Here is a 15,182-nt window from a genome sequence, read left to right on the forward strand (position 1 = left end):
CAGCAATTCTGTCTTCAATAAATGATTCATGTCAGGAAAGCATTTAAGTGCATTTGTTTTCTAATAAGTCTCTCTTCGGGTCCATTACGCATGAATCAAGTCAGGAAAATTGCCTGAGTCCATTGGTATCCCTCTATGAAAATCAAAGAAATAAAAGATTTAAAATCCAGCCATATTGATCTCTCAACTTCCCCGCACCCTGTACCAGAAAATGAGTTTCGGCCACAGCAGGGCCTCTGGACTCAAGGGTCCAGGCCGCTTAACAAGTAGGGAGGGGTGGAGAGAGGGACCCGCCAGAACGAAGAGGGCCCAGTGACTGCTGTCTGAGTCACTGGAGAAAAAGAGGAGCCCCCGCGTATTCATCTCCCAGCAGCTCTCTGAGCAGACCGTCGCCGAACCGCCCCGGTGGGGATGCCCCAGTGGCACAGCGCTGCCTCCGCGCACCGGCCCCGGCGGGCGCCCGGGGCGTTAGAGCCGGCGCGTGTCCGCGAGTCAGAGCGCCGAGGTTGCGGGCATGCGGATGACTGGCCCCTTTTCCCGTTTTCTGAGCCACGAAGCTGCGCCTGGTCCCAGGTGCCCCAGCGGAGCCCTTGCTCACCCCTGACCTCAGTGAACTCTCCCTCCACCTTTGTGGGCCTGGGCTACTGGCCAGATTCTCCTCCTGACAGAGGCGGAAGCTGAGATTTCTAGAGGCCAAGTGGCCCAGCTGAGATGGACACACAGACAGTCAAAGTCAGCCGCGGAGCGCCGACTCAGAGCCGAGGCTTCTGTCCGCAGTTGCTCCTCTGACCGCTAGTAGAGTCACGACTTCTAGGACCCCAGGGCGGGTGGCAGTGGACGCACGCCCGCGTGAAGTATGTTCTCGATGAACCTGAGGCCGCTCGCCCGGTGTGTGCGCCAGGAAGAGCTTCCACGCCCTGGTGGTTTTGTGTCACGCCCTTTGGGCTTGTTTCTTCTTGCTGCTGCTTGGTGGTGTGAGAGAGCCGCTCTCTGAGGCTCGGAGCGGGCGGTTTGGCCTTACGTCGCAGGCTGCTGATGCTGCCTGTGCAGTGTGTCATCTGAGTTTTACCTGAGCCGTAAAGAGCCACACTCCTGATGGTGCTGGCGACAGAGACGGACAAGGTGGACGAGGCTGGGCTGAGCACCTTGTGAGCGCCCCCCAACTCTCCCGGGAGCCCACGCAGAGAGCGCCTGGCTCCCTCTGTTTGGTGGCTCTGGCCTGCCGGTCTCCGGCTCTGTGCCGGTGTGCGGCCACGCAGGAGCTGCCTCAGGTCACAGCTCCCCAGTACTGCAAGGACAGGTGTGGGGCCCCTCCCCCAACGGGCACGGAAATGAAAACATTAAGTGATAAAAGAAGTTTATGGAAATTGCCAACAAAGCCTTGGATTTTGCCATTCGTCTTCATTTTAAAGGCTTCCTAATAATCTGGTTTTGGTTCATTTTGAAATGCTTAGAGATCAGTTTTTATGAGAAAACCGAGGTGCGGAGATTTCCTAGCGACCCGAGCACACTTCTGTCTGTACCCAGGAGCGACTCCGACGTGTCCCCCCACCAGCTGCTCCAGGGTGAGCGCGGAGCCCCCAGCCCTCAGGCACAGCTTCCGCAGGCACCGGTGCCCGGGCTGTTTCCGCACCCCATGGCGGAAAGCTCTGTTGGGCGCATTCACGGGGCCCCAGAGTGACAAAGCTCCGGGTCTTGTCCACACCAGGGGGTCCCTTCCACCAGGTGAGAGCAAGGCCCGCGTCGCGTGGCCAGCCCATGTCTTCAACCCAGTTTATACAGGGAGCCGACAGGAGTGGCCCCCAGCTGTGGAAGGGGCCTCGGGGCCAACGACCAGGACCACGTTCCTTTGGAAACCGCCGATTCGACTTGGAATGGGGACCTGGTCATTGACCTAAAACTGTGACTGGACATAGGTGACCTGCCAGTCACTTCAGCTCAGGGCCACCCTGGCTTGCGTGGATGGCAGAAGAAATGTCCCAATGAGAAAAATCTTCCCCAAACAAGAGACACTGACTGTTAGAGCCCCTTATTGAACGGTTAGGAAGAGCAGACGGTAGACGGCGAGGCGGGCCGCGGGCGCGGCGGCTGGCGGGAGGAGACGGCCATCGTTACCTCCACTAAACAGAGGCAGAAGCGGGGGCTCAGAGAGGGTGAGTCGCTTGCCCAGGGTCGCACAGCTCATACCCAGGGAGCTAAACCTCGAGTCTGCCTGTGGCGTCGCCTTGCGCCATGGTCGCGGCCCGGGTGGGAAGGAGAGAAGCGGGCGCTGCGGTGAGACCGCAGCCCTGACCACGTTGCCTTGGTAACGGTGGGCCTGGAGCAGAAGGTGGTTGATATGCTGAGTAAAGTGCTCCTTTTTTGTTTCTGGTGCCAGCTGGCGAGGTCTCTATCTCCCGCCCGCTTCCTGGTCCAGAGCTGCTCTCAGGCCACTTCCCTTGCTTGGCTTGACGTGAGGGGACAGCTGCCCCTCCATCTCCCTCAGCCTCCGTGTACCCCCACCTTCACAGGCGTCTGCTGGAGCTGAGGGCCACTGCCACGTGGCAACCGTAATGGTGACAAAGATCAAGACAACAATTCTGATTCAAACCCCTCCTGCTTTCCTGTCCTATTTGAAAAGGTTTTATTATTATCTGGAATAGACTCATTTAAAGCACAAGTGTGGCTCCTTCCCTCTTTGGAAGATTAATTTTTCAATTTTCCTGATATCATTTCAGTTTTTGGTTCTACGATAATTGGATTTTTATCAGGACTTCAAAAAAAAAAAAACATGTTGGAAACTTCCACGGCTTGAATAGAACTTGAAAATGTATTTCCACTGAGTAGCTTATGAAACAGTCCCACAGCTGTGGCTGCTGGGATGCACCGAGCCTGCTGGCGCCCGAGACCGCCCAGCACAGACTTCAGAGCCATCTGTGCCCTGGGACCTGGGAGCGGGGGACGGGGCTGTGGACAGGGTAGACGGTCCACTTGGAAGGGGAACCTCGGTGGGACCCATGGGCAGAAGGATAGCAGCTCAGGGACTCGTGGTCACCCAGCAGCCAGCAATGGACCCGTGACCCTATGCACATGGAACGGTCAGCCCTGTGAAGGCCCACATTCACGTGCAGTCCAGCTAACTCGGCTTCCTGTCCAACAAGCAGCATAATAGCGGTCCAGGGACTGCGCTTGAGCTTCAGACATTCACTCACTCTTTGACCTTCGTGTGTTACCTTGTCTAGCTAAACCTCAGTTTCCCCATCTGTAAAATGGGGATAACAGCGCCTTCCATAGTAGGTTTTTATGACAGTCCGGGAGGCAATGTATGTCAGTTGTCGAGGACACGGCGCCTGCTGCACTAGGTACTAGTCCGGGCCCCTGGGTGTAACTCTAGATGCCGTAGTCTCGTGGGTGTGAAAGCCTGCGAAGGCCTTAGGGGAAACCCTAATTTAAGTTCCTTCCATCTTTGTTTTTTCTCATGGCAGACAAAGGTACCAAGTTTGTTCATCTTGTTTACCGAGTCTTGGTTTCCTGGGGTGAGACATAAAAGCCCTTTAGAATTTGTTTCCTCCTATGAACTCCTCAGAACCAACTGTTATATATAAACGTGGACTCCTCCGTTTTCTATAGACTTGAGTTTTCATCATCTTAAAAGTAGACTTTGGAGAGAGGGTGAGGGTCATTTATTAGAGGACATAATGAAAAAGTCAGGGATAATTGAAGACTTCTTTGGCGTTTGGCTTGTTGTAACGGACATCGTGTGCTCTACAGGGATATCGGACCCAGGGCTGCTCCATCAAATTTTAAAATGAGCTAATTTTATATAGGCTCCTGCCAAACCAGTAGACAATGATGATTTTTTAATTGAGGGGTATTTCAGTTAGAGATGGTCCCAGAGACAGTCAAATTAGGTCTTTGGGTGCCTTAGGCTGCTCTAACTCCCAGAAATCCAAAACCAAAATCTGTCCTTGTTTGTCAGGCTAATTGCTGAGCGACTGCCTCGGGCCTCCACAAGTTTCTTGCTGCCTTTGTCTAGGAAAGAAGAAATTCCAAACTTCAAGAAAAGCTTAAAGACTTTATCATAAGCCAAGGGTTTGGGGACTGGTCCCAGAAGCAAAATCTCCAGGGATTGAGAAAATGCTCCAGAGAGTCACGGTTTTGCAATTTATTTTATACATTAGAATCAAAAGAGAAGACGTGAGGAGGGTTCCGTGGAACCCCTTGGTGGCAGAGTAAGGAGAAAGTCAAGTGGGGAACCTCTAGCAGTGGGTGAAAGGCGCCTTCCTCCCTCACACCGATGTGCGCAGGCTGCTTGACATTTCACAGCCAGTTTCCCGAGGGATGCGGCAAAGGTAACAGCGAGGAATGTTGACAGTGAGGCATGTTGAGACAGTCTTGTTTGACACTTGAAGTGTGTCATCACAGAGGAGACGTGCAAAAAGCACGCACAGGTCTTGTTCCAGACAGAGACTCATCTTCCACAGAGGCCGTAGGATGTGACTTCCTGCCACAACTTGCTCAGCTAAGAGTTGTGTGTGTATCTTTTAAAAGATTTTATTTACTTATTTTTAGAGAGAGAGGGGAAGGAGGAAGAAAGAGGGGGAAAAAACATCAATACGTGGTTGCCTCTCGCACACCCTCACGTAGGGGCCCGCAACCCAGGCGTGTGCCCTGACTGGGATCGAACCGGGACCCTTCTGTTCACAGGCTGGTGCTCAATCCGCTGAGCCACACCAGCCAGGGCTATTTATGTATCTTTTGTATGATCACACCATCCTGCAGGGTTACTTTGTTACTGAGTTTGTCAGGCCCACCAAGGCAGCCGCCTTTGGGTTCCCACCTTCTGGGACATTTTTGCTACACTCCCTCGTCTAACACAGAACCTGAGATCTGAATGTTCCCCAGCCAGGACACCCCCTCACGCACGCCCTGGGACCGCACTCAGTTGTTCCTTTCATCCAGGGGCTCCCTGTCCCTGGGCGCCCTCTATCCCACGGACCAACAATGCTGACCGCAAGACAAAGCGCACCCTGGCCCCACGGCGGTCCTGCTGCTCTGCCGGCCAAGCCCGGCAGAGGTTTTGTTTTCTTCATCTGGTTCAAAGCTCACCTGTTTGGATCCTTCACCGGAAACGGGAACCGAGGGAGTGATCGGAGCCGCGTCACCGTCATCACTGTTGAGGAAGGTCCCACAGAAACACCGCGGGAGCCTGGCTTCTGAGGCGCCCGCCTTCTGTGTCGGAGGCAGAGAGGGCCCGGCCTGCGAGGGGTGTTGGAGCTCGCCTCCCAAGGGGGAAGGCGCCGGGCGGTTGGAGGCCAAGCCCGGACCTCAGGTCGGCTGGCTTACCTCGCTGTGTGCGCGCGCACAGGTAACCGCAGTTCGCGTTTTGGGAAGCCTGTCTTTTCCTCCACCAAAAAGGAGCCACTATTAATAGGTAGCTATGACTATAGAAATAGATGTCGGCGTGAACGACATAAACGCGTTCCTGACCCTGCTTCTTTGTTAGTATTTCTCACTCAGTGCAGTCCCACGTGGTTCAAAGGCCTGTCCTCGCTGGCTTAACGCCTTTGTTAACACAGGCATCCAGGGTTCCCTGTGTTCCCTGGTGTCCCCATCCTTGTGTGAACAACTTACTTTTACACCCAAATTGTGCGTAGGGAGGAAGACGCCTTCTATTGACTAAGAAGCCTCCTGCGACATTAATGACAGTAATCTATTTTTCCAAACTGCTATGCACCAATTTAATGTAGACGCTTCCCCAACAATATGCACTGGCCTGGCAGAGACTTTGTCAAATGATTAGTTAAATTCCAAATCTCCTGAACTCTCAGCAGCCTGGGAAATAAAGGTAATTTGGAGTCCACTACTTTGAACCTCGTGACGCTTCTTAGGAACAGTTGCTTTTTGTCTATGTTTAAAATGCTGGTTCTGCCCTGGCTGGTGTGTCTCAGTGATTAAACACCGGCCTGCGAACAAAAGGTCGCTGGTTCGATTCCCAGTCAGGGCACCTGCCTGGGTTGCAGGCCAGGTCCCCAGCTGGGGGCGTGCAAGAGGCAACCACACATTGATGTTTCTCCATCCCTTTCTCCCTCTCTTCCCTTCTCTCTAAAAATAATGAAAATTATAGAGCCAGCTTTAAGCTCCTGGATTATATTGTACCTTTTGAAGAATTCAAATAATATATCTAAATTCTGGCATTTCCCCCATACTCTATGATTTGAGGACGTGTGTGGAGAACCGAACCAGACAAGGCCTGCCTGTAACCCCCCCGGAAGGCTTGTCAGTGATTCCTTAAATAGCACCCACACTGCGCTACCTCACTGGGTTCGTGCCGCGCTGATGAGGGTGTTACTGGAGGGCGCGGTGGTCCTCGGTCTTTTGCAAGGGAAAACAACGTACCTTTCTTCATAGTGCCCTCCTGTGGACTGAAAACTGAGGATGGCAGCATTCCACCCCACGCGCCTCCAACGTCAGTTCCCTCTGCTTCTGAGTGTTAAGGCAGCACAGCAAAGGGTTTGTCAAACACTTTACAAACACTAGATCCCAGAAACCTAGTGGAGGATGCAGTTTCTTCGGGCCAGATCACCTGGCAGCTTTTAGTGGCTAATCCAGGGACAATGAATAAAGCACAGGAATATTCAACATCGGACTGTAACCATGCCAAACAGCAGGCCGAGGTACCTCCGTCCTATTTATGTGGCTCCTAAAAGCTAAGCGCGCTGAGGCTGTGCCTCACACCAATTCCTTGGAGAGAGACGGGGCGTGTTTGTTGGCACTGGGAGCGTTGGAAGGAGCTCGACAGCCTGCAGAGGTCTGGGAAGGCGCCGGGGAGAGGTCAGGGACGTGGCTGCCTGCCCCAGAGAGAGCAGGCCTCTGGGGGGAAGGGACATCTCGGCTGAGCTGAGCCGACCTCAGAGAAATCAGGACAGAGGTTACTCTCTATTTCCTTCCTGTCAGAAATGCACGGAAATCAGGCGGGGACGCAGCGTACCTTCCAGATCGCCTAAGCACCTGTCAGCGTTTTAGAGGCACACACACACCTGAGATGGTCCTTGAGACCGGCCTGCGGGGCCCAGAGCAGGTCCCGTTGTGCAGCCCTGTGTGCGGTTCATGATCATGAATTTCACTGATGGCTGAACAGGTCTGTGCCCTTGAGGTCGTTTCTGCGCTGCTCTGTGTGGGGGATGTTCATGCCCCGGGGAACCCCCCTCACACCCGGGAAGTGAGAGAGGCCACCCAGGCAGCTGCGGGGGAAGGAGCTGGGAGCTGAGACTGAGTCCTCAGGCCGTTACCCCTGGTGCAATCTCCGGCACCCTGCCCAACCTGTGGGCACCCAGTTTCTTATTCTGAAAGCCAAGATAATAACAACACTCACCTTGCAGGATTCGTGGGGGGCTTAACACGTGATGGTGTCTGTGAAATGATTACACAGATGTTTTTGGTATTATTAATAAAGATCGGAAACGAAGCCTAGGGTCTCTCAACTATTGCTGTTTGAAAGTGAGCCCTCAAGTTTGAGCGCGTCGGGGCTGCCAGGCGATGATGTTCTGCTGCGAGTGACGCCCTCCTTCCTGAGACATTAGCGCTGCGCACCACCCCCTCAGCGCGCTCTCTTTTCCCTCGGCGTGTGCGGACCTCCCACCTTTACACTTTTCCTCAAAGGCTCTATGTGCCACGCCCATAAAGTCTTTTTGTTGCTCCCATCTTGGGTTGGAAACTGATGACAGAACGTGAGCCTGGTTGCTGTGTGCGCTTTGCGTTTATTCTGGGTTTGGAGTGTGCGCACGCGCGCACGCGCTCGGGGAGACCCCGACGAGGCTCCTGGTGATCGCGCGCCCCGGAGCGCGGGCCGGCGGGGTGCGAGGCACACGAGGGAGCGCACGCAGTGGCCCGCCAGGATGGCGGCGCCCATGGTCACCCCGTAATCTCGCCAGGAGCTGGCTCGTGTTCAGGGGGGCCTTTCCAGAAGTGACGTTCGTGTGGAGACCTGGGGGATGAGATGAGTGGCGGGAGCCGGGGGTGCTGGTGGGGGTGGTGTTCAGGCAGAGGCGGTAGCTGGAGGGACGACCCAGAGATGCGGACACTACTGTGAGCACCACCACTGCGCCCACCCCCCCCACCCCACCCCCCCACCCCGCCCCAGAGAGAGGAGCTGGCAAAGCAGTGAGCGGGGACCCCGGCCCGCGGGGCCGCTTCTCAGTGGCCGGAGCGGTGGAACCCGGGCCAAGGGGCTTCACCTCCGAGGGTCTTGGTTCCATCCTGTGTGACAGCAGTACCCACCTGTCCGGGTGTCAGGACAATTAAAGGGACTATTTGTTTTCAAGGGCCGATCCTTTGCCTGACGCTAAGTAAGCACTATATTTGCTAAATAAGGACACATCAACTAATGGACAACATGTTGAATCTCGAGACAAGAGGTTTTTTTCCCTGACTACGAAAGTACCTGTTATTTTTTCCTAACATTTGACATTGGTCTGTGTTTTAGACGCCTTCCTGAGTCCCAGCCCTTTTTTCCAACTGGGGAGATTCTACTACGGGTCTTCACTGGTTGGAATAAAAGCAGCCGCCCGCCATGGACCTCATCGGGCTGCTGAAGTCTCAGTTCCTGTGCCACCTCGTCTTCTGCTACGTGTTCATCGCCTCGGGGCTAATAATCAACACCATTCAGCTCTTCTCCCTCGTCCTCTGGCCAATCAACAAGCAGCTCTTCCGGAAGCTCAACTGCCGGCTGTCTTACTGCATCTCCAGCCGTAAGAAACTCACGATCCTTCTCTCTCTGCACCTTCCCTGCTGGGCGCGGTCAGAACTCGGGCTTCAGACAGGTTCACGCAGCTCGCGCTGTGCTCTTAGCTGTACTTTTTGTTTGTGTTTGTCTGGTTTTGTTTTGAAGCGTCTCTTTTGTCCTCACTCTTAAAAAGTTGGTTTTTGAGTGAGTGATGCTGAGAGCACAAAACGCAGCAGGCGCAGAGGGTAGCCTATGAAACGTAAATGCGCGTTTGGTGTGTGTTTTTGTTTTTGTTCCCCTCCTCAGAAGGAATCAGTGTTAATGGTCTCCTCGTTGTCTCTGCAGAAGTGCATGGGTACGGGAATGTACACGGGTCTCGTGTGTGCATGGGTGCAGGTGAGTCTCGTATGTATAGATACGCGATGCACACACACATTTGAAAAACTAATGGCACTATAACATGTTCCCTTTCTTGCCTTTTTTCTTTTAACTTTTTATTTCGAGGTCATTATAGATTGACATGCCGTTGTAAGGAATAACCGGAGAGGGCCCGCGGGCCCTTCCGCCGGTTTCCCCCAGTGGCAGCCCCGGCATAATAACCACAGCGTGGCGTCCCCTGGGGCAGTCCGCATGGACACAGCTCGCCGACGCTCTCTTTTCCAAGAACTGTGTGCATTCGTGTGTGTCTGTGTGCACGCGTGGGTGACTGGACGAGGCTATTTAAGTATGACGACTTCGGCTGGCCTGAACTCCAACACGGAAAATGAAAAAAGGTCAGTCAGGAGAATGGGATGTCTAGCCAGGAGTTTTAGTGTTTACTGGCCTTCAACCTCTATCTGTTCTCGACAGTAGGAGACGTAGCGCATCATTCGTAATTGTATGTATATAGGTATGCGTGTATTTTAAAATACGAGCCCTTTCAAACTGAGCAATTTAAAAACTCAGCGACCTTAGGTTATGCCAAGAATCCAAAATTATTGCTCTCATTCTGAAACCCTTTCAATGAAGCCATCAAATCTGCATTTGACTCAATACAAGCTGTGTACAGTTGTCCAAATGGATCACTCCTGATCTGATCTGTGACTTCTTAAACCTCAAAATACTCACTGGTGAGGAAAAAAATGATAAAAATATCTTATTCTTGATTTCTTTCACCACCTCGGAACTTGCAAATACTTCTGCTACTATTTCTGATATGGTTTGGGTACTGGACCTACTTACCTTGCATTAGAATGCTACTTTATATAAATATGTCTTTAAAAAGGTTAATAAGATCATAAAGCCAAATTTTATTTGCAAAACAATATGTTCCATCCTTGTGCCTGGGGCCCGTTGGGTGCAATCACCCATCCAATGCAAAGTCCGTCATGCCAGGGTCCTTGCCCCACGTTTTCCTCTGGTGCCTGGGCGCCTACCGTGGCACCGCAAAGGGACGACTCGTCAGAGCAGGGCCAAGGCCTCGAGGTGGCCCGAACCCGACCCCATAGCTGGAGAGAGAAACATTTGCATCTTCAAGAGAAAGAGACGGTTGTCTGTTACTTCATTTCAAACGCCTTTGTGTACTCCAGCCATAGGCATCTACTCAAACAAAATGCAAGTTGTACAAAGCTGCGCTGGTCGCCTCCGGGCTGGGACCTGCACGTGCGCCCTGTGTGCACACTCGCGAGGGCTCCCAGCCCCGTCAGTGCGCGATTTCAGGAGGTCGGCAGGTGCCTGGCACGGCCCCTATTCAGGTTTCAAACCGACGGTTGAATTTTGGGGGTCTCATTTGGAGTCAGGACATCGGAGAGAGGATCCTGGGCAGGAGCTCCCAAGGGTGCTGAGTCTGCTCTGGGCAGGGCAGGGACAGAGCAGGTTCTGGCAGAAGCACGTGGGTGCGCCCCTGAGGGCGCGCAAGCCTACTGGCTTCCAGTGGAAACTCAGATGGGGAACGAATCCAGAAAACACGGGGATTTGTCTCCATCACAGCTTAATTAAACTGCCGGTCGTTCCAAAGGAAACTCGAGAACTGACCACCTGAGACGACTGGCATTCCCCGCGCAGGCTGCAGCGAAGGGCCTGCGGTCTCACGTTACCGAAAGGCCAGACGCGCGGCCCCCAGGCTCCCCGGACAGGCACATCGCGCGCGCTCTGCACCTCCGGCCCGAGGAGCGCTCCCGCCGGCCGCGAGCTGAGCGGCAGTGGCGCCGTTTTCTCGGCCGCCGAAGAGGGAAGGGAAGGCTTCTCTCTCTGGAGGAGGAGCTGTCCTGCCTCCTGGGAAGAGACCACAGGGCAGAAGGGGCGGGTGGTACATCCCAGGCTTGACTTATGGTCACCTCATTGTACTGAGCCCATCAAATTAGGGGACCCACCCACCCCTCTCCCACGTCCACCCTCGCCGGCATCGCAGCCGGCGTTAGACAGCGGGACTGCTCTCCTTCACCGCCCTCTGGAGCTCATGGGTTTCCTTATACCCCGAGTGGCCCCCAGTGACTGCAGAAGACAGATGTGTGGGAAGCTTTGCTGGGTGTTGACCATCCTAAGATACAGCGCGTGAGCTCCAAGGCAGAGCTGGCTGGGCCTTCGATTCACTTCTACTCCCCTCCTCCCCCGCTAAGTTAAGATAAAAACTCTTGCTGGGCTTTCATTGTGTCTTCTGGTGTATGAATCACTCTAAAGCCTAGCAAATCAGCAGCATTCATCGTGTGCAGCTGATTTTTTTCTTTTTTAAAGAAACAACGGCAGAATAAATTGCTTCCTGGAGACTCGGGTCCCCTGCATCACCCTTTCCCTACAAGAGCTATGTCATCGTCCTTTCCTTTTAAACGTTTGTTTAGAGCCTGGTGTTGTACCAGGTGAGTCCAAAGCAGCTGCCAGATCTGGGGTGCGGAAGCTCCCGTCCAAAAGGCCACACTGATGGAGATGACAGGGACAAAATGCAGTGAAGACCGCGTGGTTAGCAGCAGGACACACAGGGCAGAGGAGTTTCTTTAGTTTAAAGGCAGGAACCCACATCAGGGATGACAATTTGAAAGCATGTTTAATGTAGACGGCAGGTTTTCGAAGGGTTGCTTTGTTTTCTCTTGCCTGGGTGTGCGGGCAGGAAAGGCTCACAGGGCGGGTGGGGGGTGGGCTGCGCGGGAGGGGGGCGCTGGCTTAGCGAGGAAGTGGGAACGGGGCCGAGCCAGCTGCCGCCAGGTGAGGGGGAAGGTGGCTCCCAGGGGCCCAGGGAGGGCTGGACTCGGACTCGATTACTGTCCCATGGTGTTAAGGCTGAACGTGCCTTTTAACCTCTGGGGACAAGGAGCCCGATTGGCCGGCTTATTTTTCTTCCCCTCTGACACTGTGGGGTTAAAACTACCCCCTCAAAAAAAAACCCACAGAAAGATGAGCAGAACCTCTTCACGTCAGGGATATTAAAAAGGGGGTGGGGTGGTACGGGCTGCAGAGGACGTTCCAGAAAGGACTGCGGGCGGACGGAAAGCAGACCCGAGCCGCGGGCCCCGCCCCCAGCCCCGCCCCGGCTCCCTGCCGCTGCCCACTGGGCCTGCGGGGTCCAGCCTGGTTCCCAGCGGCCGCCCGGGTGCAGTCGGACTGATTAGGCTTCAGTACAAGGCCGTCTCCCAAAGTGCTCATTTGGCTTTTCTGTGCATTTCTTTCCTTTTTTGGTCTCACACGTGGAACTTAAGAGCCTTCTCTTAAGCCGACCCAACCTGAAGCAGAATAAGAGTTAAAAGAGAAAGGTTCCTGACCTGAGCCCCAGACACTCGGGCATATCGGACCGTATTTGCTGTGTATAATGCATGCCCATTTTTGGCCCAAACTTTCAGGGAAAAAAATGTTTTCATTTTCTAATTAAATTATTTATTTATTTATATTTAGATACTTGTTTTTTGCATCATAAAGGAATTTTAGCATTTAGTTTTGAACGTATGGATATTGTTAGTGCTTTCTAGAGTTATACTTTTGACATGTAAGCATAAATAAAAGAATTAAAAACATTTATATAGATAAGGAATTAGTGCTACCCGTGTATATTGCACATCCTTATTTTTCCCCTCAAAAATTTGGGCAAAAACAGTGCACATTATACCCAGCAAAATACAGTGGTTTCCCTCCTTAGACCGCCAGGGCAGGGTGGGCAAGGGACAGGGACCAGGAGCCGGGAGGGGAAGGGAGAGGAGTGCAGAGCACAGGCCGCCACGCCTGCCCGCCCAGAGACGGTCCCCAGCCCAAGGGCCCCCTCTGAGTAGAGGGACGGCACCTCAGGTGGGGATGGAGATGCCGGGGCCTCTCCCCAGGGGTGGGAGAAGGGACTCCAGATGCGCCCTACTACCTGGAGGCTCCCAGCATCTGTCCCTGGGTGTCCCCTGACTTCTGTGCCGCCTTCCAAAGGGAAGCAGCTTTTGCTCCGTTTGGCAGGAGCTGTCTCAGCCGTGCACAGCTCCCCGGACTCAGTTCCCGCCCAAGCGGTCTGTCCCGTGGCCTCCCAGCCCCCCAGCTCACAGGGAGCACGGCCGGCCCTCCGCGGGGGTCCGGGACGTGGGACCGCCCGCCCGCCCGAGGACTCCATTTCTGAGCCGCGCAGGAGAAGCCCGGGTTATAAGCGTTGCTGTCTGCTGTCGGGAGGTGAGGCCACAGCGGGGGGTCCCCCTCTAAATGGAAATATGAGGCGGGTCTAGGGGGTCATTCGTAAGAAAGTGACCCATTAACATCAAAAGGGGGGTGCTGCGGCATTTTCCAGCACGACCTCGGGAGAAGCAACACGTCCCGTTAACCAGGCGGCGGCGGGGCCGGTGTCCGTCCCAGCGAGATGGACGGCAGGCCTGAGGCTTGTCACTTCCAGCCAGGCTCACTCTCCATTCTTTTCCGTCCCAAGCAGAGCTGACTCCTTGTCACAAGAGCTGTCACCTCCCAGATGTCAGGCAAGGCGTTTGTTAGATCGTCCCCAAAGCCCCTTGTCCTGACCCTTGACATTGCTGTGCTGGGTCCTGCTGAAATGTGGAGCTGGGTGGGACCCACCGGCCGCCGCTGTTGGGAGGCCCAGCCCAGAACCTGAGCCTTCATGCTGCTGGATGGTCCCCAGATCCCTCCTCGTCAGCCCCAGGTGGTGTCCCCTCCACAGGGAGGACGGATAAGTGGCTGCAGATCGGCCGAGCAGGAACCCCCCAAAGCTGGCACTCTCTCTGCATCTGCACTACAGCCGTGGGGTCAGAGGGTGGCCCTGGCCAGCAGGGTCACAGTAAAAGGATCTGAAACACCCAGAAAAGTTCCTTAGGGAGCCCTTGGGCTGGTTTTGCCTGAGGGTTAGATTCTTTCCTGAAGGCGAAGCCTTGCCCTGGGACAGAGCAATTCCTCTCTTGGGCCCACATGTCCTCTCCTCACTTCTGTCCCCTGCTGCGACCTCTGGCCTCTCCCGGTAGCGCGGAGTGGGCTGGTCTCCACAGCCCGCAGCCGGCCTCCCCGAGGCCCACACTCCGCTGGCTGGACCCGAGACGCCGCGGCTCCCCCACCGCGATGAGCTGGGGGCTTCCGGGCGCCAGTGGACAGCGTCTTCCTTCTCTTATTCTACGTAGTTCTGAGGAGTATCCGCCTTGTGAGCCACAGGCGGTGACAACAGAACCCATGGCTGGGTCCGGGAGATGAGAGGCCCCCCTGAGCCCAGCAGCAGGTCTTGCTCTTAGGAGGGTTTTATGTTGGTTTGTTTTTTGGTGATTTAGTCAAAAAGTATGGAGCACCTACTGGGTGCCGGCTCCTGTGTTTGGTGCTGGGGGACAGGGGTGGGAAAGGCAGCCACTCTCCTGTCCCCCCACAGGGGGCTCAGGGTCCGGTTTTCGTCTCGCGAGCTTCTCTTACGAGGGCATCTTTGCCAAGTCCCTCAGCCATGTGCCCTGCCAGGCATTGCTCACCGTCCAAATCATCCCATTTGTCCCATGTTTGGGCAAAATGGACCTTGTCCCATTTTCTCCTCACTTAGTAAGGCGTTTTTGGATAGCACAACAAAGAAACAAAGAAACAGAAAGCCATACTAGGTTAGCAACTCGGCATTCAAAAGGGAACGTAGCCTAAAGCAATCTAGAAATCAAGGTGAGCTCTTATTTTAAAATCCTGATAGAGTCAAAGAACTCGAGTGTCTGAATTAAGTGATACTGACCTGACAGACAGGAGAAAATGATGAGGCTAAGTTCAGGCTAAGAGGAATCGGGCTTCTTACCCCCACCCTTTGGTGCTATAGACTTTCGCCATTTCCGGCCCTGTCTTCATCATTCTCGTAAAGTTCTTACTTCAACACCCATGGCTGATGCTAAGCAGACCCCTGCTGGGTCACGCTACACGTGTTAATTGACTGTCTCAGCCCCAGGTGTCCCTGCAGGATTCCTGTCACTGCTCAGCCAGCCTTCTTTTGCTTTTTTGAGTGAGAGAAACATCAATGTGAAAGAGAAATGTGGATCAGTTGCCTCCCGTAGGCACCCTGATGGGGGATTGAACCCACACCCAG

The 15,182-nt window shown here is 54.3% G+C and overlaps 1 protein-coding gene across 2 annotated transcripts in view; it reads left to right on the top strand.

The window, feature by feature from the left end:
* The window catches only part of AGPAT4 (1-acylglycerol-3-phosphate O-acyltransferase 4), an 89,456-nt gene that overhangs the window by 22,323 nt on the left and 51,951 nt on the right, over positions 1–15,182 (top strand). The window contains exon 2 of one of the 2 annotated variants that reach the window (XM_054595119.1): positions 8,465–8,729. In XM_054595119.1, coding sequence (XP_054451094.1) covers positions 8,552–8,729 — 178 coding nt within the window. In that variant the 5' untranslated portion in view covers positions 8,465–8,551. Of the gene's footprint in view, positions 1–8,417; positions 8,730–15,182 lie in introns of those variants that run through there. The other variant, XM_054595124.1, reaches the window with a different exon arrangement.

Source organism: Pteronotus mesoamericanus, unplaced genomic scaffold, assembly GCF_021234165.1.
Source record: "Pteronotus mesoamericanus isolate MK-2021 breed Mesoamerican mustached bat unplaced genomic scaffold, CSHL_Meso_final contig_134, whole genome shotgun sequence".
Classification (NCBI taxonomy): Eukaryota; Metazoa; Chordata; class Mammalia; order Chiroptera; family Mormoopidae; genus Pteronotus; species Pteronotus mesoamericanus.